At 45.1% G+C, this 27,835-nt stretch overlaps 1 protein-coding gene across 1 annotated transcript in view; it reads left to right on the top strand.

Annotated features, from left to right (window-relative positions):
* Positions 1-4,073: 4,073 nt before the first annotated feature.
* ADGRG5 (adhesion G protein-coupled receptor G5) overlaps positions 4,074-27,835 on the top strand; it is a 34,135-nt gene continuing 10,373 nt past the window's right edge. Inside the window, exons 1-7 of the mRNA XM_063717306.1 lie at positions 4,074-4,112; positions 5,510-5,688; positions 23,524-23,625; positions 23,852-23,927; positions 24,586-24,742; positions 25,339-25,470; positions 26,546-26,662. Coding sequence (XP_063573376.1) covers positions 23,562-23,625; positions 23,852-23,927; positions 24,586-24,742; positions 25,339-25,470; positions 26,546-26,662 — 546 coding nt within the window. The 5' untranslated portion in view covers positions 4,074-4,112; positions 5,510-5,688; positions 23,524-23,561. The remainder of the gene's footprint in view (positions 4,113-5,509; positions 5,689-23,523; positions 23,626-23,851; positions 23,928-24,585; positions 24,743-25,338; positions 25,471-26,545; positions 26,663-27,835) is intronic.

A 27,835-nucleotide genomic window follows, 5' to 3' on the forward strand; every position in this document is an offset into this window, starting at 1 on the left:
AGATGTCAGATCCCAGATCTGACTGTTTCAATTTTACTGTAGTTCTCTTTCTAGAACGACACCCCCAGGCGCCTCTCTGAATGCAAGGCTAATCTGGAGGTCAGCCTCCCCAGTGGTCTCGGCAGGGTTTCTCTCTGGCAGCCTGTCCCACTCAGCTCAGGACAGTCAGGTTTTTGAGGCATGTGTCAATATTTCCCACACTTCAACAGTTCTCTTTTCCTGTGTTACTGCCACCACTTTTTGCCACTAACACATGACAATCATGCCCTTATTTACCTAGCATTTTTCTTTAAATCATTTCACTTTGTAGGATCTACATGTATCTTAAAGGCTATTTCATATAGCTAAGTAAATAGAAAATTTGTATAACTTGCCACAAATAGAAAAAAATCATAAAAATAAATAGTATGCAAGTGAAACAATGTTAGTAAAGTCTAGCTAGAAACATTCTCTTTGTTAAGAAGGGGCATCATTTCTACACCCATGTTCATTGTAGCATTATTCAAAATAGCTGAAAGGTGGAAGTAACTCAAGTGTCCATCAACAGATGGATGAACAAAATATAATATGTATTATACACATAGTGGAATGTGATTCAACCTTTAAAAGGAATGAGAGTCTGACACACTAAAACACGGAGGAAACTTGAAGACGTCATGCTAAGTGAAATGAGCCAGTCACGCAAGGACAAAGACTGTGTGATTCTACTAAGATGAGGTACTTAGAGTGGTCAAATTCGAGAGACAGAAAATAGAACGGTGATTGCCAAGGGCTTGGGGGAGTACAGAACGGGAAGTTCTGTTTCATGGGTATGGAGTTTCAGTTTGAGAATATGAAAAATGTTTTGGACATGGGATGTGGTGATGTTTGCATGACAGTGTGAAGGTACATAATGCCATTGCACTGTACCTTTTTTTTTTTTTTTTTGAGACAGGGTCTCACTCTGTCACCCAGGCTGGAGTGCAATGGTTCGAACACAGCTCTCTGCAGCCTCGACCTCCTGGGCTCAAGCGGTCCTCCCACCTCAGCCTCCTGAGTAGGTGGATCTACAGGGGCACATTACCATGACCAACTAATTTTTTTTTTTTTTGTAGAGACAGGGTCCGCTATGTTTCCCAGGCTGGTCTCGAACTCCTGGGCTCAAGTAGTCCTACCACTAGGGCTTTGTCCAAAGTGTTGGGATTATAGGCGTGAGTCACCCCATCTGGCCTGAATCTACACTTAAAAATGCTTAAAATGGTAGCTTTTGTTACATATATGTGTGTGTGTGTGTGTGTGTGTGTGTATATCTTACCACAATAAAACATTTAAAAGTCAGACGTCCTGTTTTGAAGTCTAATAAAAGATTGAAAAATGGGGAAAAATAAGGGACATAGTCTGTGTTAGACAGGGGTTAAAACAGTTTAGCCCTCGGCGGGGCACGGTGGCTCATGCCTGTAATCCCAGCACTTTGGGAGGCAAAGGCGAGTGGATCACTTGACTTGTCAAGAGATCGAGACCATCCTGGCCAACATGGTGAAACCCCATCTCTACTAAAAATACAAAAATTAGCTGGGCGTGGTGGCGTGCACCTGTAGTCCCAGCTACTTGGGAGGCTGAGGCAGGAGAATAGCCCGAACCCGGGAGGCAGAGGTAGCAGTGAGCCGAGATTGCATCACTGCACTCCAGCCTGGTGACAGAGTGAGGCTCTGTCTCAAACAAACAAACAAAAAACAAAAGAAACAGTTTAGCTCTAAGCTGAGGCTTTTGCTGTACACAACCAAGATTGAAAAAGATGTGTAAATGACTTTTTTTGCATTGTGACTCAGTTTATCTAAAGTCCTGTCGGGGTCCCACCTACAGTTTCTTGCAGGCTACTCACCACAGTAAGTAGCCCCCATATGGGGAGACACTTTACTGGGATGGTATGTGGCCTCCTCCCTGCCTGGGGGCCTGAGAGGAGACTGGCAGGCTTCCCACTGCTCAAGCATCCAGAGTGTTTTGTAGAGGAGCAGGAGGCAGAGAAGCCTTCCTGGAGGAGGCAGGATCCAGTGAAGCCGTGATGGGTGGAGAGGAGCTGGAGGGCTTCCCAGGTACATGTGTGGGACCACAGCTGGGACCGAGCAGGGAGGTGGGTATTAATATGGCAAGCACAATCAGACTGGGTGGCAGTGGAAGTTGGACAGGGTTAGACTGTGAAGGCAATGGGGAGCCACCACTGGTTTTTTGTTTGTTTGTTTGTTTTGTTTTTGAGGTGGAGTCTCACTCTGTTGCCCAAGCTGGAATGCAGTGGTGCGATCTCGGCTCACTGCAACCTCCACCTCCCAGGTTTAAGCAATTCTTGTGCCTCAGTCTCTGGAGTACCTAGAATTACAAGCGTATGCCACCACACCTGGCTGATTTTTGTATTTTTAGTAGAGACGGGGTTTTGCCATGTTGCCTAGGCTGGTCTCAAACTCCTAGCCTTAAGTAATCCGCCTGCCTCCACCTCCCAAAGTGCTGGGATTACAGGCCTGAGTCACCGCACCCAGCCTCACCACTGGCGTTTGAGCAGGAGAGTATCTTGGTAGTGAGTTTCAGGATCAGGAGTGCAGGGCTAAGTAACAGGCACTAACTTAGCCCCCAACTGAAGCAAGGCACAGTGAGGCTGGTACAGACCCAGGCTGGAAAATAGAGGGGCTGTGGGGTAGGCAGGGACTCCTCCTGAGCCCTAAGAATAGCCACTTGGGCTCACATTCAGCATGAGGAAGGAGGAGGTTGGCATGGCAATCCTAGAGGTAGCTGGGTGACCTCGGAAAGGAAGAGCCTGGAGGTCAAGGTCTGGATCCTGATCAAAGAAAACCGAAGTGCAAAGAAGGGCCAAGGCTTGCCCAAGTCACCCAGAGGGAGTGTAGCCCAGGAGTCAGGACACAGGTGCACTGGTGTCCCTGCAAAGCCTTCACCGTGCAGCTGGGGTGGGGATCTGGCTGCCCTCCAAGGAGCAGCTCCCTCCTGCTTCAGCAGAGGCCATTTGTACTTCCTGAGAGCTGTGCTTGGGCTGATGCAGGAAGGGCCCCAGTGAGGCAGAGAGGAGGGAGACTGTGTTAGGACCTGTCTGGTTTCTCCCTTTTGCTGCCTCCCCATCTTTCCCCCAGGGCTGGAAGAGCACATTCCTGAGTCAGTTTTCCCAGGAGTCTGGATGAGGCCCAGGCAAGAGAGAGCACCGTCTCCCCATTACCAACACTCTCTCTCTATCCCCCACACACACCTCTTTGCTTTCTCTTAGAGCTCTTCAGAGGCTATGGCTGATGCAGGACAGGCCTATCCAGATGCCTGGCTCAAGGAGAAGCTGGCCAGCTTTCCAGCTCCACGTTTTCTGGGCTCTGTGGCCAGGAAGGCCCCTCTCCACCATGCTCTGCCACTTGGCAACTCTGGGCCAGGCCCTGGTCCTCTCTGGGCTTCAGGTCCCTCATCTGTGAAATATGATGGCTTCATAGAGCACTTCCAGTGACTTTGCCAGCCTTACCTTTTGTAAGCCCCACACTGCCCTGCAAGGTGGTACTGTCGTTATCTCCATTTTACAGAGGGCAAACAGGCTCAGAGAGCACGGGTGGCCTGCCCCAAGTCACCCACCCAGTAAGTGGTGGGCTTGGTACTTGAACCCAGGCAGTCTGACCCAGCTCCTGCCTGAGGTCTTTGCCATCACCAATATGCCATCAATTGTCAGGTCAGGCAGGGATCATTTTCCCTTTTCTATAGATGGGAAAACTGAGACCCAGAGGGGCAACATATCTTGCCCAAGGATGCAGAGCTCAGGTGGGTCTTGAGCACTGCATAAGGCCATGTTACCATGTCCTTGAGCACCTCCACAGAGGAGCAGCCACCCCAGGAAGTGGCTGCAGACTCTACGGGGTGATACCCTCAAAGGGTGAGCAGGGCATGACCACCAGCTCGAAGGAAGCAAAGAGGCTGCTGCTGGTGAAAGAAGAAGTGAAGTGAGAGTGTGGTGCCTGGGCTTGGGGCGAAGGGAGCAGAGAGAAATGCAGTGGGGGTGCAGGTGTGGCGTGAAGGGAGAGGCCACCCACAGATGCCTCCCGACTTCCCCTTCTTCCTGCAGAAGCAACAAGACAGCAGCTGAGACGGCAGCTTCTCAGGTCAGCCTCCTCCGGGCCTCTCCCCACTCTCCCCTGCCCAGTTCTCTGTCCTTATCCACAGGCCCCTCAGTGGGCACTGGGCATACCCATGTCCAGGTGGGCACAGGCCTGGTGACATCCTGGTGAGCAAGCTGGGGACCCACCCTCCTTCCCTTTCTGGTTGGCAGCTCCACATCTGGGGGAATGTAGAGATCTATGCTTTTGGAAGGAGGGGCAATTTAAATTAAGAAGTGGTTACGCATGAGTCTCGAATCTTAGCTTCCCCACAAGGTCTGGGACAAGTGAAGAGAGGTTTCTTTTCTGGACCTCAGTTTCTCATCTGTAAAATGGGGTGAGTCTGGGAACCTGCACCTTGGATGGCTGTCAGGGGCTCAGTAGAGGACCTGGCACACAGTTTGTGCTTGGCAGTCTGGAACAGGTGCAGCTCCTTTCAGAGTGACCTGGATTGGATCCTGGGGACAGCATGTCTCGGGGAAATGGCCCTGCTGCTGGCTTGGTCACAGACTTCCTGTTGGGCTCCAGGGTGGCCTCTCTTTCCCAACCTGTGAAATAGGGTTACTATAGCGTTTCTTAGGGCTTTTTCTTTTTCTTTTTTTTTTTTGAGATGGAATCTTGCTTTGTTGCCCAGGCTGGAGTGCAGTGGTGCGATCTCAGCTCACTGCAACCTCCACCTCCCAGTTTCAAGCGATTCTCCTGCCTTAGCCTCCTGAGTAGCTGGGATTACAGGCACCAGCCAGCATGCCTGGCTAATTTTCGTAATTTTAGTAGAGGCGGGGTTTCACCACGTTGGTCAGGCTGGTCTCGAACTCCTGATCTCAGGTGATCCACCTGCCTTGGCCTCCCAAAGTGCTGGGATTACAGGCGTGAGCCACCGTGCCTGGCCTCTTAGGGCTTTTTTGCAGAGACCACAGGTTGATTGATTCCTCACCCAGGCCAGGAGCAGGGGCTCTAGACTGGTTGGCAGGGGCAGGTGGGGCTGTGTGCGGAGAATGGCTGGCTCACTAGGCCCTCGTGCTGCTGGGGAGAGGTGGGCTTCAGGGGTGCATGGTCAGCTGCAGGGAGGAAGGCAGGGATTCCCAAGCCTTGTGCTCAGATGTATTCCTGGCCAAGGACTTTGATCAGAGCCCTGGGCCTGGCTCGGGGCCTGATTCCCAGGAGAGGATCAGGGAGATTGTTGTTTGAATTTCTCTTTCTGGGAAATAGATTTCCTTGGCCTCATTTTACAGATGAGAAAACCTGAGACACAGAGAGGTCAGGTGCCTTGCCCAGTGTCACACAGCCTAGGCACTGAATATTGGAACTGGTTATCAAATTCTCATCTTCCAAAGGCTCTGTCCTGTGCTCCACAGCTCCTCATTTCTCTATTGGCCTAAATAGAGTCTTACTTGTCTACACAGCAACTCAGCTGCCCAAGCATCTTTGGGAGGCTGCAGTGTGCAGGGGGTAGCGCCCTGGACCCTGGAGGCCTGGGTTTGAGTCCCAGCTTGCCCACTGGCCTGCTGTAGAACCTCAAGCAGACTCCTCTTACGCAGTATTCGGTTTCCCCACCATCAACTGGAACCATCCTGGAAGTCAGGTAAGGGATTGCTGTTTCCTAGAAGGCCACAAATAATGGATTGCAGGGTGGAAAATGAAATGGCTCAGCGCATGGGGGGATGGTGCATGGTGACCTCTCTGAAGGGATGTGGAGGGGAATTTGGGGGTTGCAAGCAGAAGTGAAGACCGTGGTTTGCTCCTGGGAAAGGGGGTGGAAACCACAGCTTCTATCTGGAGTGCCTGGGGGAGGTATCACTTCTGCTTTGGCCTCAATTTCTTCAGTTGTGTGATAGGGTCAGGCTCTTCTTCCCTCAGTGCCTGCCTGGAACCAGTGTGGGTAAGAGCCTGGTCTTACACCCTGCAGGTCAAATCCATCTATCTATCTGGGCCTCAGTTTCACCAACAGTATAGTGAAGGGGTGGACAAGTTGGCCCAAGATCCTTTCTGTGCTGTCAGGTCCTCCACTACTGGGCCTGAGTTATCTCTCCTGAATGATTTCCTTCAGTAGCTTCTTTTGCCTCCCCATACCTTTTTGGTTTTTTTTGTTTGTTTGTTTGTTTTGTTTTTGAGACAGTCTCACTCTGTCACCCAGGCTGGAGTGCAGTGTCACAATCACGGCTCCCAGGCTCAAGTAATCCTCCCATCTCAGCCTCCCGAGTAGCTGGGACCACAGGCTCATGCCACCATGCTGGGTTAGGTTTTTTAATGTTTAATTTTGTAGAGATGGGGTCTCCCTATGTTACTCTGGCTGGTCTCAAACTCCTGGGCTCAAGTGATCCTCCTGCTTTAGCCTCCCAAAGTGCTGGGATTAAGGCATGAGCCACTGGACCTTGCTCCCCCAAATCTTGTCCCTTGTCTTTTCTCTGAGGTTCTGAGAGGGTAAGTAAATAACACAGCCAAACAAATAACCACATAACCAAATAAATAAGAACCCAGTTGTCTGTGACTCAAGAGTCTCTATTTCATATTAAAAATAAATATATATATTAAAAAAATTCATGTTAAGAAAAATGGGTGACCACTTGGAGAAAAAATGAAATTGGATTTATATTTCCCAGTACATCCCAGTGACAATGCAAATGGACTGGAGATTTCAATTTGAAAAATGAATCTATAAAAATACTGGAAGAAACAGGCAAATTCCTTCATGACACTGGAGTGGAGACTGGGCTTGATGGCTTCCTCCTGTGATCCCAGCTCTTTGAGAGGCTGAGGCGGGAGGATCGCTTGAGCCCAGGTGTTGGAGACCAGCCTGGGCAACATGCTGAAACCACGTCTCTACAATAGCTGGGCTTGGATGTGCCAGTTGATACAAAAGTGCCCCAGTTGATACAATAAGTTGCATACTCTACATACTATTCTGCATTTTGCATTTTCACTTGAAAATACGTCTTGGAGAGCTTTCCATGTCAATAAGAGGAGAGCTTCCACTTTTTCGTCTGCATATTCTAATGTTGTAGGAATAAGTTACAGTTTATTTAATTAGTCCCCTGTTCATAGATATTTGTGCTGGTTCTAGTTATTTGCTCTAACAAACAATGTAGCTGTGCTTATATTATTTCTCACATGTGCGAGTTCACCATTTATTTATTTTTATTTTTTGAGATGGAGTCTTGCTCTGTCACCCAGGCTGGAGTGCAGTGATGTGATCTCTGCTCACTGCAACCTCTGCCTCCTGGGTTCAAACGATTCTCCTGGCTCAGCCTCCCGGGTAGCTGGGATTACAGGCACGCTCCACTGCGCCCGGCTAATTTTTGTATTTTTAGTAGAGACAGAGTTTCACCATGTTGGCCAGGCTGGTCTTGAACTCCTGACCTCAGGTGAGCCTCCTGCCTTGGCCTCCCAAAGTGCTGGGATTACAGGTGTGAGCCACCATGCCTGGCTCTATTTATTTATTTTTGATACAGGGTCTCATTCTGTCACACAAGCTGGAGTGCAGTGGCACCATCATAGCTCACTGCAGCCTCAAACTCCTGGGCTCACGTGATCCTCTCACCTCAGCCTCCCAAGCAGCTGAAACTACTGGGTGCATGGCACCATGCTCAGCTAATGTTTCTGATTTTTAGTAGACACAAGATCTTGCTATGTTGCTCAGGCTGGTCTCAAATTCCTGAGCTCAAATGATCCTCCTGCCTGGGCCTACCAAAGCGCTGAGATTACAGGTGTGAGCTACCACGCCCCGCCATTTGCCCATTTTTATATTGGGTTAGACTTTTCCTTATCAATTTCTAGAAACTTTTACATAATAGGAAAATCAGCTCTTGTCTATTATACATATATAAAACTATTATATGCAAATATTTTTCCTAATTTGTCATTTGTCTGTTAACATTACATATGGCCTTCTTTTGGCCAGGTAGAAGTGTCTTTTTAAATAATTTTTATGTAATAAAATGTATCTGTATTTTCTCTTTTAGCTTCTGGATTTTGAGTCATAGCTAGAAAAACCTTCCCCACTCCAATGTTTTCTTATTTGGTTTCTGTTTTTTGTTTTTGAGACAGGGTTTTGATCTGTCACCCAGGCTGGAGTACAGTGGCACAATCATAGCTCACTGCAGCCTCAACCTCTCGGGCTCAAGCGATCCTCCCACCTCAGCCTCCCGAGTAGCTGGGGCTACAGGTGTGTGCCACCATGCTCAGCTAATATTTTGTAGAGATGGGGGTCTTGCTGTGTTGCCCAGGGTGGTCTCCATCTCCTGGGCTCAAGTGATCCTCCTGCCTTGGCCTCCCAAACTGCTGGGATTACAGGTGTGAGCCACTGCACCTGGCCTGTCCAGATTTTGCATGTAATAAAATATATGATTTTTTTTTTTGCAAGAATGGGATTAGGTTGTCTTGCAATGTGCTTTCTGTCTTTCATGAGCAATATGCCACTATTATTTCTTCCATATTGATAGTCATTTGGAGCATTTAAAAATCCTATTAAAATATTTGGTTTTTTTGTTGTTGTCATGAAGGTAATATGTTTGTTGTAGAAAATTTAAACAATACAGAAAATATAAAAAGAAGTTTTGAAAAAACCTCTGCCCTCAAAAAAGCATTATTAACATTTTGGTGGCCATCCTTCTAGAGCTCCCAATATACTTCAGCATGCATACAAACATAATTTTTCATAAATGAGATTATGTGTGTTATTTTCAACCTGTCCTTTCCACTCAGTGATATGCTGTGCTCTTCTTTTACATGGCTTTGTTTTTTGTTTGTTTTTGTTTTTGTTTTTTTTGAGACAGAGTCTGGCTGTGTCGCCAGGCTGGAGTGCAGTGGTGCAATCTTGGCTCACTGCAACCTCCGCCTACTGGGTTCAAGCGATTCTCTTGCCTCAGCCTCCTGAGTAGCTGGGATTACAGGCGCCCGCCACCAAACCCAGCTAATTTTTTTGTATTTTTAGTAGAGACGGGGTTTCGTCATGTTGACCAGGATGGTCTCAATCTCCTGACCTTGTGATCCGTGCTGGCCTTGGCCTCCCAGAGTGCTGGGATGACAGGCGTAAGCCACTGCGCCCAGCCTGTTTTTTGTTTTTTTTTTTTTTTGGAGAAGAGTCTCACTCTGTCATCCTGGCTGGAGTGCAGAGGTGCCATCATAGCTCACTGAAGCATTGAACTCCTGGACTCAAGCAATCCTCTTGCCTCAGCCTCCTGAGTAGCTAAGATTAGACGTGTGCCAACACGCCTGGCTAATTTTTATATTTTTAGTAGAGATGGGGTTTTTCCATGTTGCCTAGGCTGGTCTTGAACTCCTGATCTCAAGTGATTTGCCCACCTAGGCCTCCCAGTGTGCTGGGATTACAGGTACAAGCCACCACGCCTGGCCTAAAAATATTTTTTAGAGAAAGGGTCTAGCTATGTTGCCTAGGCTGGTCTTGAACTCCTGGCCTCAAGCGATTCTCCTGCCTTAGTTTGGGATTACAGGTGCAAACCATGGTGCCCGGCTATACACATCTTTTTTTTTTTTTTTTTTTTAAAGGATACACATAATTCTTAATAGTGAAATGACAATCTGTTGCATATTTTAACTTTTAATTTTGAGAAAATTATAAATGCACACAAGGTTGCAAAAAATAGTACAGAACGTTTTGTATACCCTTCACTTATTCTCCAGTAGTAACATGTTGCATGCCTATAGTATAATATCAAAGCCAGGAAATTGTCTTTGGTATAGTTCACAGACTTCATTCCATATTATACTCACTCATTTATGTATGCCGGTTCTTTGGTAAGTATATTTTAACTTTCTAAGAAACTGCCAAATGATTTTCCTTGCAATTTTATGACATGATAAAATAAAAGATTCCTGTAAACAACACCACGATCAAGACACAGAACTGTTCCATCGCCACAAGGATCCCTTGTGCAAGACCTTTAAAGAAACACACTCCCCCTCCCTAACCCTTTGCAACCACTAATCTGTTCTCCATCTTTATCATTTCGTCATTTCAAGACTGTTACATAAATTGAATCACACAGCATGCAACATTTTGAGATTGGCTTTTTTTTTTTTTTTGGCTCATGATAATTCCTTTAAGATCCATCCAAGTTGTGTGTGTCAGTAGCTTTTTTTTAGAAATTCATTTTTTTAACTGCTGAGAATTGTATTTCAGAGTGTAAAGGTATCACCATTTAACCATTTTCACCCACTTTGAGGCTATCGTGAATAAAGCTGCTATGACTGTTCATATACAGGTTTTTGTGTGAACACGAGGTTTCATTTCCCTGGGATAAAAGCCCAAGAGTGCAATTATTGGGTCATATGATAGGTACATGTTTAGTTTTATAAGAAACTGTCGAACTGTTTTCCAGAATGGCATTGGAGTGTAATTTATTTATTCATCTATTGATAGTCATTCACATAGCTTTCAACTTTTCTTTATTAACAATACTATTCTAAATATTCTTGTATGTGTATAATCCTGGCTTGCCCTATTCTTTCCGTAGGATAAATTCATAAGAATGAGTTTCCTGGCTCAAAGGATATTCAGAATGTAAAGTTCGAATGTGTTGCTAAGCCGTCCCCTTGCAGATGAGGCTCAGATCTTAGACAGAGAGTGCAGGAATGTGCCTGTCCCTACAGACCCACTGGGTGCTATTATATTTCAGATCTTTGCAGATCCAGTGGTGGAAAAATGAGAACTCATGTTCTTGACTACTTTCCTCTGTTACCACCATCAAACACGTATTTTGAGTTTTGCGGCTCTCGCTCTTTGAAGCCTTGCGAGTTTTTGTTGACTGTCTTTCTTCTAAGAGGAGGATCGTCAGTTCTCTTGCCTTCCCTCCCGGACTGTTTCCTCTTCTTCATCCTCTTACTGTGTTTTTTGATTGGATTTCTAAAGTCTTGTATATAGAGGTATACATACAATAACATTCGCCCTTTTGGAGAGGAATTTGGTGCATTTTGACAGATGTGTACAGTCATGTATACATGTATATCCCAATCAAAATATAGAACATTGCTGTCCCCTGAAAAGTTGTCTCAGGCCCTTTTGTAGTTAATATCTTTTCCCTGCTCCCTGGCAACTACTGATTTGTTCTCTGATCCAATAGTTTTGACTTTTCCAGATTCCACTTCCATGTTACGTTCCCTCCAGAAATGAATGAGGCTTCCAGCTGTTCTATATCCTCATAATACTTTGTATTACCATTTTAATCCTAGTCATTCTAGAAGGTGTGTAGTGATATCTCATTGTGGTTTTTATATGCATTTCTCTAATGACTAATGATATTGAGTGTTTTTCATGTGCTTATTTGCATCTATACTTTTTTTTTTAACATGTAGTTCCAGCTGTGTCACCCAGGCTGAAATGCAGTGGCATGATCTCAGCTCACTGCAGCCTCCTCCTCTTGGGTTGAAGCAATTCTCCTGCCTTAGACTCCTGAGTAGCTAGGATTACAGGCACATGCTACCACACCTGGCTAATTGTTGTATTTTCAGTAGAGACAGGGGTTTCACCATGTTGGCCAGGCTGGTTTCGAACTCCTGACCTTAGGTGACCCACCCGCCTCGGCCTCCCAAAGTGCTGGGATTACAGGCATGAGCCACCGGGCCCGGCCCATCTATACATCTTCATTGGTATAGTGATTGTTCAAAGCTTTTCCTATATTTATTGGGTTGTTTGTCCTCTTATTAGTTGTGTAAGAGTTCTTTATATAGTCCAGATACAATTTTTTAAAAACATCAGATATGTGTTTGTAAATATTTTCTCCCAGTCTGTGGCTTATCTTCTCGTTTTCCTAACCGTGACTTTCAAAAAGCAGAAGTTTTAATTTTGGTGAAATTCAACTTATCAGTTTTTTGTTGTTGTTGTTGTTGCCATGGATCATGTTTTTGGTGCTGTTTCTAAGAAATCTTTGCATAACCTAAGTCAGAAGGATTTTCTTTTTTGTTTTTTCCAAGGAGTTTTACAGGCATATCTTGGAGATATTGTGGGTTTGGTTTTAGACCACCACAGTAAAGCAAATGTGGTAATAAAGTGAGTCACACAAATTGTTTGGTTTTCCAGTGCATATAAAAGTTATGCTTACGGCCAGGCACGGTGGCTCATGTCTGTAATCCCAGCACTTTGGGAGGCCGAGGCGGGCGGATCATGAGGTCAGGAGATCGAGACCATCCTGGCCAACATGGTGAAACCCCATCTCTAATAAAAATACAAAAATCAGCCAAGCATGGTGGTGTGTACCTGTAATCCCATCTACTCAGGAGGCTGAGGCAGGAGAATCGCTTGAACCCGTGAGGTGGAGGTGGAGGTTGCAGTGAGCTGAGATCGCGTCACTGCATTCCAGCCTGGGTGACACAGCAAGACTGCCTCACACATGAAAAAAGTTATGTTTACATTATACTGTAGTCTATTTAGTGTGCAAAAGCATTGTGTCTAAAAATGTACATACCTTAATTAAAGGACACTTTATTGCTAAAAAGTACTAGCAATCTATCTGAGCCTTCTAAGAATCCCACGCTTTTTTGCTGGTGGAAGGTCTTGCCTTGATTCTGATCAAGGTGGTGGTGGTTGAAGGTTGGGGTGGCTGGCTGTTTCTTAAGACAGCAGTGAAGTTTGCCACATCAATTGACTCTTCCTTTCATAAGATGTTTTTCTGTAGCATGTGATGCTGTTTGATAGTATTTTACTCACGGTAGAGCTTCATTCAAAATTGGAGTCATCTCAAACCCTGCAGGGGCTTTATCCACTACATTTCTTTAATATTCTAAATCGTTTGTTGTCATTTCCACAGTGTTCACCATATCTTCACCAGGAGTAGAGTCCATTTCAAAAAACCACTCTTTGTTCATCTATGAGAAGCGACTCCTCATCCATTCAAGTTTGATCATGAGACTGCAGCAATTCAGTCACATCTTCAGGATCCACTTCTAATTCTAGTTCTCTTGCTATTCTCATCACATCTGTAATTACTTTCCCCACTGAAGTTTTGAACCCCTCAAAGTCATCCATGAAGCATGGAATCAACCTCTTCCAAACTCCTGTTAATGTTGATATTTTGACTTCTTCCCATGAATCACAAATGTTCTTGCAGCATCTAGAAGGGTGAATCTTTTCCAGATTTTCAATTTATTTTGCCCTGATCCATCAGAGAAATCACTATCTATGACAGCTATAGCCTTATGAAATTTGTTTCCTAAATAATAAGACTTGAAGGTCGAAATGACTCCTTGATCCATGGGCTGCAGAATAAAAGTTGTGTTAGCAGCATGAGAACAACATTAATCTCCTTGTGCATCTCCGTCAGAGCTCTTGGGTGACTAGGTACATTGTCAATGAGCAGAAATATTTTGAAATAAATCCTTTTTTTTTTTTTGAGTGGTAGGTCTTAACAGTGGGTTTAAAATATTCAGGAAACTATGCTATAAATAGATTGCTATCATCCAGGCTTTGTTATTCCATTTGTAGAGCACAGGCAGAATAGATTTAGCACAACTGTTAAGAGACCTAGGATTTTCAGGATGTTAAATGAGTATTGGCTTCCATTGAAAGTCACCAGCTGCATTACCTGCTAACCAGTGAGTTAGCCTGTCCTTTGAAGCTTTGAAACCAGGCATTGATTTCTTCTCTCTGGCTATGAAACTCTTAGATGGCATCTGCTTCCAATATGAGGCTCTTTCATCTACACTGAAATTCTGTTGTTTAATGTAGCCACCCTCATGCATGATGTCAGCTAGTTCTTGTGGATAACTTGCTTCTCCATCAGCACTTGCTGTTTCACTTTGTACTGCTATGTCATGGAGATGACTTTTTTCCTTAAACCTCATGAACCAACCTCTGCTAGCTTCCACGTTTTTTCAGCTTCCTCACCCACCTTGGCCTTCATAGAATTGAAGAGTTAGGGCCTTGCTCTAAACTAGGCTTTGGCTTAAGGGAATGTTGGCCGGGGGGCTGGTTTGATCTTCTATCCAGATCACTGAAGCTTTCTCCATATCAGCAATAAGGTTGTTTTGCTTCATGTGTTCACTGGAGTAGCACTTTAAATTTTCTTTAAGAGCTTTTCCTTTGCATTCATAACTTTGTGAACTGTTCGGTGCAAGATGCCTCGCTTTTGGCTTATCTGGGTTTTGACGTGTCTTCCTCACTGAGCTTAAAATTTCTAGCTTTTGATTTAAAATGAGAGATGTGTGACTCTTTCTTCTACTTGAACATTTAAGAGACAATTGTAGAGTTATTCATTGTCCTAATTTCGATATTGTTGTGTCCTAGAGAATAGGGAGGCCCAAGAAGAGGGAGGGAGACAGGGGAACAGCTAATTGGTGGAGCAGTCAAAACACATCATTTATTGGTTAAGTTTGCCGTCTTATATGGGCGCAGTTTGTGGTACTCCAAAACAATTACAATAGTAACATCAAAGATCTCTGTTCACAGATCACCACAGCAGGTATAATAATAATGAAAAAGTTTGAAATATTATGAGAATTACCAAAACAGGACCCAGCCATTAAGTGAACATGTACTATTGGAAAAATGGTGCAGATAGACTTCCTTGATGCAGGATTGCTGCAATCTTCAATTTGTAAAAAACCCCACAAGATTTGCAAAATGCAATAAAGCCAGGTATACCTGTACAGTTTTAGTCTTGTTATTTGCACCTGTGATCCATTCTGAGTTAAATTTTGTTTGTGCTTCAAGATATGGATTCAAGATGGCTTTTTTTTTTTTGGCATGAGATATCCAATTGTTCCATCACTAATTGTTGAATCAATTATCCTTTCTCTACTGAATTATCTTTGCATCTTTGTCAAAAATTAATCGACAAAAATCAATATATGAACAAATTTTTGGACTCTCTATTCTGTTCTATTCGTCTCTGTATCTGTCCTTATGCCAGTAACACACTGTCTTGATTATTGTAGCTTCATAGTAAGCCTTGAAATCAGGTAGTGTGACTCCTCCAACTTCATTCTTCTTTATCAAAATTGTTTTGTCAATTCAAGATCCTTTGTTTTTACATATAAATTTTACAGTCAGCTTGTCATTTTCTAAAAAATATCCCGCAGTGATTTTAATTGGGATTGGATCTATATTCATGAGGGGTGTTGGTCTGTAGTTACCTTGTAATGTCTGTGGCTAGTTTTGGTACTACAGTAATATTAGCCTCCTAAAATGAATTTGAAGCATTTTCCCTTTTATTTTCTAAAGGAATACATTTAGGATTGTTATCATTACTTATTTTGTCTTCATTTTTTTGTAAGAGTTTCTGTAGAATTGATATTATAACTTTTTTAAATGTTTGGAAGAATTAACCAGTGAGGCCATCTGGGCCTAGTGTTTCTTTGTGGGAAGATTTTTAAATTATAAATTCAATTTCTTTAATCAATGAAGGACTATTCCTATTTTCTGTTTTTTCTTGAGTAAGCTTTTGTAGTTTGTGTATTTCAAGGAATTTTTTTCATTTCACCTAAGTTATGTAATTTATTGCCATAAATTGTTAATATTATTCTCCTATTTTTTAATATCTGCAGGTTCTGTAGTGATAGCCCCTCTTTTATTGCTGATAACTGGTCATTGTACCTTGTCCTTTTTTCCCCTTTATCATTCTGGCTAGAGACTTATCAATATTATTGAGCTTTTCAAGTAACCAGCTTTTGGTTTCATTAATTTTTCTCTACTCCATTTTCTATTTTATTGATTTATAATTTTATCTTTTTTTTTTTTTTTTTTTTTTGAGACGGAGTCTTGCTCTGTTGCCCAGGTTGGAGTGCAGTGGTGTGATCTCGGCTCACTGCAAGCTCTGCCTCCCAGGTTCACGCCATTCTCCTGCCTCCCGAGTAGCTGGGACTACAGGCACTCGCCACCATGCCTGGCTAATTTTTTGTATTTTTAGTAGAGACAGGGTTTCACTGTGTTAGCCAGGATGGTCTCAATCTCCTGACTTTGTGATCTGCCCACCTTGGCCTCCCAAAGTACTGGGATTACAGGCGTGAGCCACCACGCCCGGCCATAATTTTATCTTTATTATTTTTCCTTCTGCTTATTTTATGCTTAGTTTGCTCTTCTTTTTATATTTATTAAGGTGGAAGCATACATCACTGACTTGAAATCCTTCATCTTTCCTAATATAAGCATTTAATGCTATAAATTTTTCTCTAAGCACTGCTTTAGTTGCATCCCACAAATATTATGTTGTGTTTTCATTTTTATTCAGTTGAATATATTTTATAATTTCTCTTGTGATTTTGTCTCTGACTCATGGGTTACTTAATAGTGTATTATTTAATTTCTAAATATTTAGAGGGTTTTTTGAGGCATCTTTATGTTTTTTAATTCTGGTTTAAGTTCCTGGTGGTTACAGAACTTACTTTGTGTGCTTTTAATCCTTTTACATTTATTGAGATTTATTTTATGGCCCAGAATATGGTCTATCTTTGTGAATGTTTCCTGTTGTAATTGAAAAGAATATGTATTTTGTTGTAATTAGGAGAGTGTTCTATAAATATAAAGAAGATAGTTAATAGTGTTGTTCATGTCTTCTGATATGGTTTGGCTGCATCCCCACCAAAATCTCATCTTGAATTGTAGTTCCCATAATCTCCATGTGTCATGGGAGGCACTGATGGGAAGTGATTGGGTCATGGGGGCAGTTTCCCCCGTGCTGCTCTCTTGATAGTGAGTGAGTTCTCATGAGATCTGATGGTTTTATAAGCACCTGGTTTTTCACCTGCTAGCCATTCTCTCTCCTGCCACCCTTTGAAGAGGTGCCTTCCTCCATGATTATATACCCAGTCTTGGGTATTTCTTCATAGCAGCGTGAGAATGGACTGATATATCTTCTATATCAATTTTTGTCTACTTCTAGCAATTACTCAGAGAGAAATATTGCATTTTGCAACTATAAGTGTTGGTTTGTCAATTTCTCCTTTTAGTGTTATCAATTTTTGCTTTATTTTTCAAAGCTCTGTTATTAGGTGCACACACATTAAAGATTGTTACATTTTCTTGACGAATTAGTCTTTAGCATTATATAATCTTTATCCCTGGTAAAATTCCTTATCCTGAAGTTTACTTTTTCAGATATTAATATAGCTATTCCCTCTTACTTATTGATATAGTTTGGCTCTGGGTCCCCATGCAAATCTCATGTTGAACTGTAATTTTTCAATGTTGGGGAGGGACCTGGTGGGAGGTGATTGGGTCATGGGGACAGATTTCCCCCTTGCTGTTCTCCTGATAGTGACTGAGTTCTCACAAGATCTGATGGTTTAAAAGTGTGTAGCACTTCCCCCTTCTCTCTCTGTCTCCCCTGCTGCCATGTGAAGACATGCTTGCTTCCCCTTCGCCTCCCGCCATGATTGTAAGTTTCCTAAGGTCTCCCCAGCCATGCCTGTGGAACTGTGACTCAAACCTCTTTTCTTTATAAATTACTCGGTCTCTGATGGCTCTTTATAGCAGTGTGAAACTATACTAATACACTTATGATTGGTATATCTTTTTTCCATCATTTTACATGTAATTTATTGGTGTCTTTATATTTGATACGTGTTTCTTGAAGACAGTATGTAGTTAGGTTTTGCTTTTATAATCCAGTCAGACAATTTTTGCCTTTTAATTGGAGCATTTGGACTATGCTTAATGTAATTATTTATATGATTGGGTTTATATCTACCATCTTGCTATTTGTTTTCTCTATATTCCATCTGTTCTTTGTTTCTTTTTCTTCTTGTCCTGTCTTATTTTGGATTGAGCGGTTTTCATAATATTATTTTATCTCTACTATTGCCTTACTAGCTGTATCTTATAATTTTCTCTTTTTTTGTGATGGCATTGTAGGATTTAAATACACATATTTAACTTTCCACAATTTACCTTCAAATAACATTACAATACTTAAAATATAGTTTAAGAACCTCACAACCAAATACTTCCATTTCCTCTCTCCTGCCTGTTGTGCTATTTTTGTGGTACACTTCTACTTCTACATACACTATGATCCCGACAATGCATTGTTACTGTTTTTACATTAAACAGATATTAAAACCAAGGTAATTTATTTTATATTTGACACATTTTTGCCAGTTTCAATACTCTTCATTTCTTTGTTTAAGTCCAAATTTCCAACTGGCATAATTTTTCTTCTGCCGTAAGAATTTTCTTCAATATTTATTTTAGTGACAATCTGCTGGCAATGAATTCTCAAACTCCTTGCTCATCTGAAGAAGTTCTTATTTTGCCTTCTTCTTCTTCTTCTTTTTTTTTTTTTTTTTTGAGACAGGATCTTGCTCTGTCACCCAGGCTGGAGTGCAATGGCATGATCATGGCTCACTGCAGTCTTGACCTCCTGGACTCAAGTGATCCTCCAGCCTTAGCCTCCTGAATAGCTGGGACTACAGGTGCATGCCACCATGCCTGACTAAGTTTTGTATATTTTCTAGAGACGGGTTTTCGCCATGTTGGCCAGGCTGGTTTCGAACCCCTGGGCTCAAGCGATCCACCCACCTCAGCCTCCCAAAGTGCTGGGATTAAAGGTGTGAGCCACTGCACCCGACCTTGTCTTCATTTTTGAAAGATATTTTCACTGGGCATGGAGTTTTAGGATGACAGATTTTTATTGAAAGATATGGCTGCATTATCTTCTGGTTTTGATAGTTTCTGATAAGAAGTCTCTTGTAGTTTGTATCTTTTATCTTCTGTGTATAATGGCTCTTTTCTTCTGGCTGACTTCAAGATTTTATCTTCGGTTTTGCAGCAGTTTGACTAGGATGTATCTAGATGTGTTTTTCTTTGCATTTATTCCATCGGGTTTTGCAGAGCTTCTTGGATCTGTGGTTTGTTGTCTTTTATTAATTTTGGAAAAAAATTGCCCATTTTTAAATTTTCAATTTTCTTTTCTTTCTGTTTCTATTTATTCTTCTCTGTTCTCTCTCCTTTAGCTAGGATTCCAGTTACATATATACAGACCATTTGCACAGTTCTTGGGTAATCTGTTAATTTTTATTTTCACTCTTCTTACTCTTTATATTTCAATTTGGATAATTTATATTACACTATCATCAAGTTCAAGGATTCTTTACTTTGCTGTGTCCAGTTTGCTAATAAACACATTGAAGGAATTCTTCATCACTGATATCGAGTTTTTTATTTCTAACATTTCTACTTGACTAGCCTTAATAGTTTCCATTGTTCTGCTGAAATTTCCTGTCTGTTCTTAGAAGTTTACCTTTTCCACTACACCCTTTAACATATTTACCAGAGCTATCTTGTCTCTATATGATAGTTCCAACATTTTGGCCATCTCTAAGATCTGGTTCTGTATGTCTTAAAATCTTTGACTAACTACCAGGCATTGTGTGTAATGGAACAGTAGTAAAGTAAATGATATTTATGCCTAGAAATTGGAATATTTCTTATGTCATGGCTGTAGTATAGGCCTCAAGTCAATATAATCTGTAGTTGATTTAGGTTTAAGTTTTATTTATTTATCTGTTTATTTAGAGATGGAGTCTCACTATGTTGCCCAGGCTGATCTTGAACTCTTGGGCTCAAATGATCCTCCTGCCTTGGCCTCCCAAAGTGCTGGGATTATAGGCATGAGCCACAGTGCCCAGCTGGATTTAGGTTTTGTTGTTGCTATAGTTACCTTCTGCATACTACAGGCTCCAAATTTCTCCAGTGGTGGACTGTCCCTACATTGTGTTCAGCATGAGGACTTGAGTCCCACAGGAATTTTCCCAGTGTCCCCACTCCGTGCTCAGCATTGCATGCATGCAACACAGAGGAAATCTCTCTTCGTGTTCTGGTCCCTTCTCCAGCGGTAGACTGCTGTTACTTTTGCTTGGTGCAAAGCTTGTGGTGGAGGCAGTGAATTCTTGATTCTCCTGCTCTAGCTTCAGCCTTAGACAGTCTTGAGCCCCAGGAGTGGGGCTTTCTTAGTGTTCATGTTTCTCCTCCAGTTTTTGACAACCTCTGCTTCTTATTCAGTGCAGGTACTAGAGTGCAGGCAGACTTCTTCCCCTTCACCCCCATGGGAACCAAACTCTGCCTTATTGGTTGGAGGATCTTGAGTAGGAGTGAGATTCCTGTTCTTTTCCCAGTAGTAGCAGCAGTCCTCTGTTTTATATCAGTGCAAAATCCTGGACACTAATGGGTTGCCTCTTCCTTGCCAGTGTCCAGTGGCTTTTTTTTTTTTTTTTTTGGTTTTCTTTTGAGACAGGGTCTCACTCTGTTGCCCAGGATGGAGTACAGCGGTGCTATCACGGCTCACTGCAGCCTCCAACTTCCCAGGCTCAGGTGATCCTCACACTTCAGCCTCCTGAGTAGCTGGGACTACAGGTGTGCACCACCACATCTGGCTAATTTTTTTTGTTGTTGTTGTTGTTTTTTTTGTTTTTTGTTTTAGAGACAGAGTTTTGCCATGTTGCCCAGGCTGGTCTCGAACCCCTAGGCTCAAGCAATTCGCCTATCTCGGCCACCCAAAGTGTTGGGATTACAGGCATGAGCCAAGGCGCCCAGCACTGATGGCTTTTGCTTAGTGTCACTGCAGCTTTGTGGTGGGAGGGTCTTCTACTCCTCCAGCAGCAGCAGTCAACATTTGCTTTATAGCAGGTCAGGGACCTGTGGGATGGGCATCTTAAATCAAAGCAAAGCCAGGGTGCAGGTGTTTATCTCTCAGCAGCAGCCAATTACCACCTTGCACTCATGCAGGGCCCAGAGCACAGATGGGCTTCTCCAGGTACTCCTGCTCCACCCTCAACCCTTGGCACATCCTGCATGGCTATGTTACCATGGGGCCTCTCTCAGGCCCTGTCCCACTCCACATCATTCTCATGAGCATCCAGTGGAGGACTGTAGGAAGAAATTGGGGGTACAGGTTACCCTTGTGTCTGGGGCTCCCAGTAAACTGCCACTCTAGCTAATGCTCAGCCATTAAGATTTCATTAAGATATTAGTCATTTTCTCCTTATCTACTTTTGCGGCAACTACCTGTTCCTCCATGCTCTGTCAAACATGAAACAGATCATGTGTTTCATCTATCAAAGATAATGTGTTCTGGTTACCTCCAGAAACCAGTTCGCTTGGTGGCCTGTGACCCCAGCTCTCCAGTAAGCTAAAAAAAAAAAAAAGATTTTGTATATTATTTGGCTTTCCCATTGTTATCATGGGAACAATACTCCCATCTGACTCTCTACTTTCTAGGTGGAAATCAAAATCATCTTAATATGGTTTTTACACAATTAAAAAAATCTCCTGTTCAATGTTTCTATTATGACTATATGCATTACATTCCATATTAAGTCGTGTAGCAGCATTTCATTTTCTTGTACAACTTGGTTTTCTTGAAATTAAATGCTTCTTTTTATTTTTGCATTTATAAACTTCCATAAGACATCTCAAAAAACAATTTTTCTAGATGTTCTAACCTATTCGATAGTCTATCTACTCTCCTTTTCCTCTTCCTTATTTTTTTCTTGAAGAGCTCCCTCCCAGGGCATTCTTTTCTCCTGCTCCCTCCGGATGGGAAATGCCCTAGTCCTGCTGTTCAGCATCAACCCGGGCCTTCCCTTCACACATTTTCTGGGGAGTAGCTTTACCTCTTCCATGGTAGGATACAGGGTTTCCTGTACGCTGTGTCTTCTTTCATGATATACTCTCTCATTTTGTTGGAGCACATCCTCCAGCAGCTTCTCAAGAAAGGGTGTGTGTTTTGAAATTCTCAGTAATCCTTGGTTGACCATTCAAGAGAGGAGCACTAAAAACCTAACTGCTTGGCAGAGCTTGGTGACTGGTGAAATTTCACTGTAAGTTAGGTCTTGGCCATGACATTGAGGAACACAAAAATAGAAGTAACTATAGGATACTATTATTGGAATGGTTAGCTCCTCAGAGACTTTTCTCTTGCCTTGGGGCATAACCCTGGTTGCTGCAGTCTTCTGGAATCTGAGTGGGGGAGGATGTGGGGAGGGGATATTGCTTAATTCCCCCTTCTGTTCTGATTATGGTGCATCCTCTCTCCAACTTTGTGTGGAGACTTTGTGTGTAAACTTTGTGTGGAGCAGGATTGGGGATGGTAGGATAGTGAGGAAACTCCTGAATACTCGAGGTGGCAGGGGAGATCTGGGGACTGAGTTGGGCATTTTAAAGACTCACAACCAACGAACTCTGTTTTTATTTTTATTTTTTATTTTTTTGAGACAAGGTCTTATTCTGTTGCCCAGGCTGGAGTGCAGTGGTATGATTTTTGACTCACTGCAGCCTCCATCTCCTGGGCAGGATCCACCTCACCCACCTGAGTAGCTGGGGACACAAGCGCAGGCCACCATACCCAGCTAATTTTTGTATTGTACTTTTTTTTTTAGAATCAGGGTTTTGCCATGTGTCCCAGGCTGGTCTGGAACTCCTGGTCTCAAGCAATCCTCCTGCCTTGGCCTCCCAAAGAGTTGGGATCACAGGCATGAGCCCCCGTGCCTGGCCAACAATCTCTGTTTTTAGCCTCTTCCTTCATCCCCACTTCAGAGGTTCCTGATGCCTCCAGTTCTCAAGTGCTTCCAAGGTTGTGAAGCTTCTCCTTGTCTCCCGCCAACACCACACCTCTCCCCACTGCAGTCACTTGGGTTCAACTTTTTTTGGTCTGCTAAATGTCTCACCAGGTGCCACCTACTTGTAGTCTCCAAAATTTAGCTGACATCTCCCATCTCTGCAGTTGTTTTCTTTCCCATTGTTCTGTCTTTGTGCCTGTTTTCTAGGGAGTAGCTTTACCTCTCCCATGGTAGGGTACAGGATTTCCTGTACCCTGTGTCTTCTTTCATGATTTACTCTCTCGTTTTGTTGGAGCACATCCTCCAGCAGCTTCCTGAGAGGCTTTGTGCCTCTTTTCTTCCCCATTGTACTGTTTTTCATGCCTCTTTTCTTCCCCATTGTTCTGTGGCTTTGTGCCTATTTTATTCATTCCCTCTCATTTTAGTGGGGCTTTAAGGGGCAGACATAAATTTGCTCTATTGAAGCAGAAGTTTATTAGTTCATTTTAAAATGGAGGAAAATGAGGGCAGAGAGAGAGACAGATCCTACCCAAAGCCGCATGATGAGTTAATGGCAGGGCTGGATGGGGTTTACATGTTGCTTTCTCCCAAACACCTTCCCCCTGGGTAGAGGCTGGGATCCTGGGAAAGCCCCCAGAAAGACTGCTTTCTGGGAGAGGGAGCGTATCAGGCAGAGCTGCTAATGGCAGCCATTACTTGGTGGTCAAGGATTCTGGAGTCTTAGAGACCTGGCTTTAGGCAGGTTTAAGTAAAGCAAGACCCTTTGCCCTTCATCCTCAGCTTCCTCATCTGTGAAATGCAGGAGTGGTGAGTCAAATAAGATGCTGCATGTCCTACTCTTGGGACATGCCAGACACCTAGAAGTTAGAGGTTGCTCTTTTATCATCATGGTGATGGCATGCACCTTTTCCAGGGCCAGAGCCAGTTCTTGGAGGAGACTCTGCACAGGGCATGGATCACTGTGGTGCCCTTTTCCTGTGCCTGTGCCTTCTCACTTTGCAGAATGCAACAGCAGGTAAGGGAGCTCTGCTGAACTGGGGGCAGCCCTAGCCCAGTCCTGGGACTGTGATGCAAAAGGGGGAGGCGTCAAACCATGGGAGATTGAAAAGGGCCACTTAGGCTTCCTGGGGGCAGCAGGAGCTGCTTGTGAACTAGACTCTCAGGGTGAGATGGAAAGCCCAGAGGTTGTGGGGCCAGAGGGCAGTTGAGACACAAGCTGAGGGGGAGTTGTGTCCCCACAGAGACATGGAAAGAACTCCTGAGCTACATGGAGAATATGCAGGTGTCCAGGGGTCGGAGCTCGTTTTTTTCCTCTCGGTGAGTTGGACGTGTCCCTCTCCTGTTTAGAGTTAGCTATGCCTCCCACCCCAAGCCTGCACCTTGAATCAGTGGGTCAGGGTTAGTCTAATGTAGACTCTTAACTGTGCATTTTTTCAGCACTTTTATTGAGCACCTACTGCATGCCTGACACTAGGCTCTGGGGATGCAGGGTGGGCATGTCACTGCCCTCATGAAGTTTATCATCGAGGAATGGGGGCCCTTAATCATAGATGTCATGACACTAAGTGCAGAACTGTGGGTCTCCATGCATTTTCCTGGGAAGGGGCTCTAAGATTCTGGCTGGGCTCTCCAGGGTCTGTGACCCAAAGTCTGAGCAGCTCTAGGTGAGCGGCCAATGCTGAAGACTGGTCAGGGCTAAGAGTGGCTACTGGGAAGCTGTGAGGGAGCAGTCAGGGAAGGCTTCCTGGAGGAGGTGACAAAAAACTGGGACCTGAACAGGAGTTAATCAAGAGGAGGGGATAGATGGGGTAGGGAGGTAACAGTGTGCCAAGGATGCTGTGTGTGCAGTGGTCTGGAGGTGGGAGTGACAGAAGTGTGGGTGGGGAGGCCCTGCCCTCCCAGGCTGTTTACAGCCCCCTCTCACCCTTACCCCACTCCGGGCTCTGGCCTTCCTGGCCATCTCTCTGGGCTGCAGTCAACTCTACCATCTGGAGCAGATGCTACTGAACACCAGCTTCCCAGGCTACAACTTGACCTTGCAGACACCCACCATCCAGTCTCTGGCCTTCAAGCTGAGCTGCGACTTCTCTGGCCTCTCGCTGACCAGTGCCACTCTGAAGCGGGTGCCCCAGGTCAGAGGCTGCGGGTTTTGGGGTGTGGCCAGCTGCCCTGCCCTAGAAGTCCTCCAGGCGTTTAAGGTCTGGACTTTCTCTAGGCTCCACTGTCCTCCCCACACCCCACAGTCCAGGTTCTGCCCTAACTGGCAGTGAGTTGCCTCCTTTGTAAAATGGGGCTGATACTCGCTGTGTGAACTGTGGAAAGGGAGGTGCTTTATGGCCCCTCCAGGGCAGAGTCTTCTTCTTGCTTTGGCTGGAGGCTGCCCCCTGGGGGAGGCACTGTGGGAGAGGCCAGGAACCCTGGCTCCTTTTAGGACCCTGGGGTGATCAGCTGGATCCCTGGCAGGGGCTGGGGCTGGGGCTGGGGCCGGGTGCTGAGGTAGCTCCATCTTCAGGGGTCCAGTGGGTCAGGTAAACATCCAAAACTCAGGAACAGCATGGACGGAAGGCTTGGGATCTTGGGAAGTCTGGGAGGAGATGCAGCCTGGGGGAGAAGGTTCTGTGGGTAGAAACCCCAAGGAAGGTTTCACGGGGAGTGGGAGGCAGTGAAGGTGTTGGGGTCAGGTCTACAGGTCCTGGTTGCCAGACAGCCTGTTTGTGACTCTCCGCAGGCTGGAGGTCAGCATGCCCGGGGTCAGCATGCCATGCAGTTCCCTGCCGAGCTGACCTGGGACGCCTGCAAGACCCGCCCCAGGGAGCTGCGGCTCATCTGTATTTACTTCTCCAACACCCACTTTTTCAAGGTCAGTGTGATGGCGGGCCAAGGAGGGTGGGTGCCGGCCCCTTCTTGGGATCCACTGCAGGCGCCCATGTCACTGCCTGGCCTCTGGGTGACCAGCACTGAGTGAGACCAACCAGCCATCTGTGCAATCCAAGCCAGCAATTGTCCCTCTCTGGGCCTCAGTTTCCCTGCCAGCTTTAGCAGAATGGTAGGAAGGTATAATTACAATCTGCAAATGAGACCTAAGAAACCTACGATGTGCTTGTCACTAGGCGGGAGACAGACAAGAAGGCACTTATTCCCAGCCCTCAGAGAACTCTCTGTCTTGATGCCTAGACTAAGACCTTAGAGATTTTTTTTTTTTTTTTTTTTTTTTTTTTTTTTGGCAGAGTCTCGCTCTGTTGCCCAGGCTGGAGTGCAGTGGCATGATCTCGGCTCACTGCAACCTCCGCCTACTGGGTTCAAGCGATTCCCCTGCCTCAGCCTCCCTGGGATTACAGGCGTGCACCACCATGCCCAGCTAATTTTTGTATTTTTAGTAGAGACCGGGTTTAACCATGATGGCCAGGCTGATCTTGAACTCCTGGCCTCAAGTGATCCGCCTGCCTCGGCCTCCCAAAATGCTAGGATTATAGGCGTGAGCCACTGTGCCCGGCCTGACCTTAGGGATTTAATGTCAGCACAAGGTTGATTATAGCCATAGAGATCCAGAGGGATGGATGAGTCAGGGTGGGGTTGGGGCTCTTCCCAGTGGGCAGTCCAGGGGAGCTTCTGGGGAAGGTGCCTTTCAACCTTGGCTTTGAAAGTGAGTGAGGATAGTGGTGAGGTGGAGGGCGTGAGGCTGGAATGCATTAAACGAGTGAGAGGTGGAGCAGGGGGTGGTGAGAGGACAGCTTTCCACAGGGCAGGAACAGCACACGCAAAGGCTGGGAGGCTGGGAGGCTGGGAAGGCTGGGAGGCTGGGAGGCTGGGAAAGCTTTCACGCTGCACACGTGAAACTCTTGCTGCTTATTCTCATCCAGGGAAGCGGAGCTCAGACCTTACCCAGAGCCTCCCCATTTCCCCTCCACTCAGCCCTTCTCCTGCTGCCCTTCCAGGATGAAAACAACTCATCTCTGCTCAACAACTACGTCCTGGGGGCCCAGCTGAGTCATGGGCACGTGAACAACCTCAGGGATCCGGTGAACATCAGCTTCTGGCACAACCAAAGCCTGGTACTTCTGGGGGCGCCTCCGTTTCCACTACACCCCTGCCCCTCTGTGACTCTCCTGTTGAACACTGGTTTGACTAGACCCAAATCTGTGGAACCATCTTGGAAATCCATCACACTGAAAATTCCTGCTCAAGAAATAAGAGAGAGAGAAGTTTTTACTCATGCATTTGTCAGAATTCTTTCAGTTGCAAGTGAGAAAAGACCACCTCAAGCCAGCTTGAGCACAGAGGGAACTGATTGGCACACATCAATGAAATGTCTAGGGGTGGTCCACCAGCTTCAGGCACGGCTGGATCCAGGGATGGATCTGATGCCCTCATGGCTCAGTCTCTCTCCATCTCAGCAGTGGTCTCCTGCCTTGGCTGTCCGTTCTGTGGCATGATGGATGCTGGAGAGCCAGACTTCCTTTCCCTCTTCCCATCAGGCTCTTCCCCCTACTCCCTACCCCCAACCTGCCCCAGCGTGGATCAGGGTCTCAGGATCTTAAAGGTTCAGCTGGGTCACATGTCCATCCCTGCACCTGTCACTGTGCCCAGGGGGATAGAATGTGTGGATTGGCCAGGCCTGGGTCACACGGCCCAGGGACTGGGGTGAAGGAGTGAGCTCCTAGGGGAAGTGCAGATGCTGATCCTGGAACAAAGACAGGGCTGCTCGTTGGGGGTGGGGGCGGAGTGGGGTGGCTCACAAGCCTCAGTGCCTCCATTTCTGGTTCCTGGCATTCCTGAAAAGCCCGGAGCCTCTACTTTCTGGCTCCATCTTCCCTTCAGCTTCACCAGGACTGCCCTGCACTCTGAATTTCACCATCATCCTTTCCTTTCAGCTCTGGGCTTTTGCCACTACGGTTCCCTCCACCTGGAATGCCCTTGCCCTACTCGTGCTGAAATCCAACACGTCCTCTAAGGGCTCAGGGCCCCCACCTCCCCTTCTCCCTTTGGGTCAGCTCTGCCTGCCCTCCATGGTTTTCTGTGATTGCCTGTGTCATTTCCTCCACTTCTCCACCCACGTGGCTTGGCGTTAGGATTGTCTGTGGATGAGTCTCCCCCGACCAGGCATGGGTCTGAGCACATTGCTGTTCCCCACGGGGAGGAGGGGAAGGGATCAGCTGGTTATGGAGTGCCTACTATATAAAAGGCCAGAGCTGGACACTCAAGATTCCATGTTGCCTTTTGTTTTT

This window comes from Pongo abelii, chromosome 18, assembly GCF_028885655.2.
Source record: "Pongo abelii isolate AG06213 chromosome 18, NHGRI_mPonAbe1-v2.0_pri, whole genome shotgun sequence".
In the NCBI taxonomy this organism is placed as follows: domain Eukaryota; kingdom Metazoa; phylum Chordata; class Mammalia; order Primates; family Hominidae; genus Pongo; species Pongo abelii.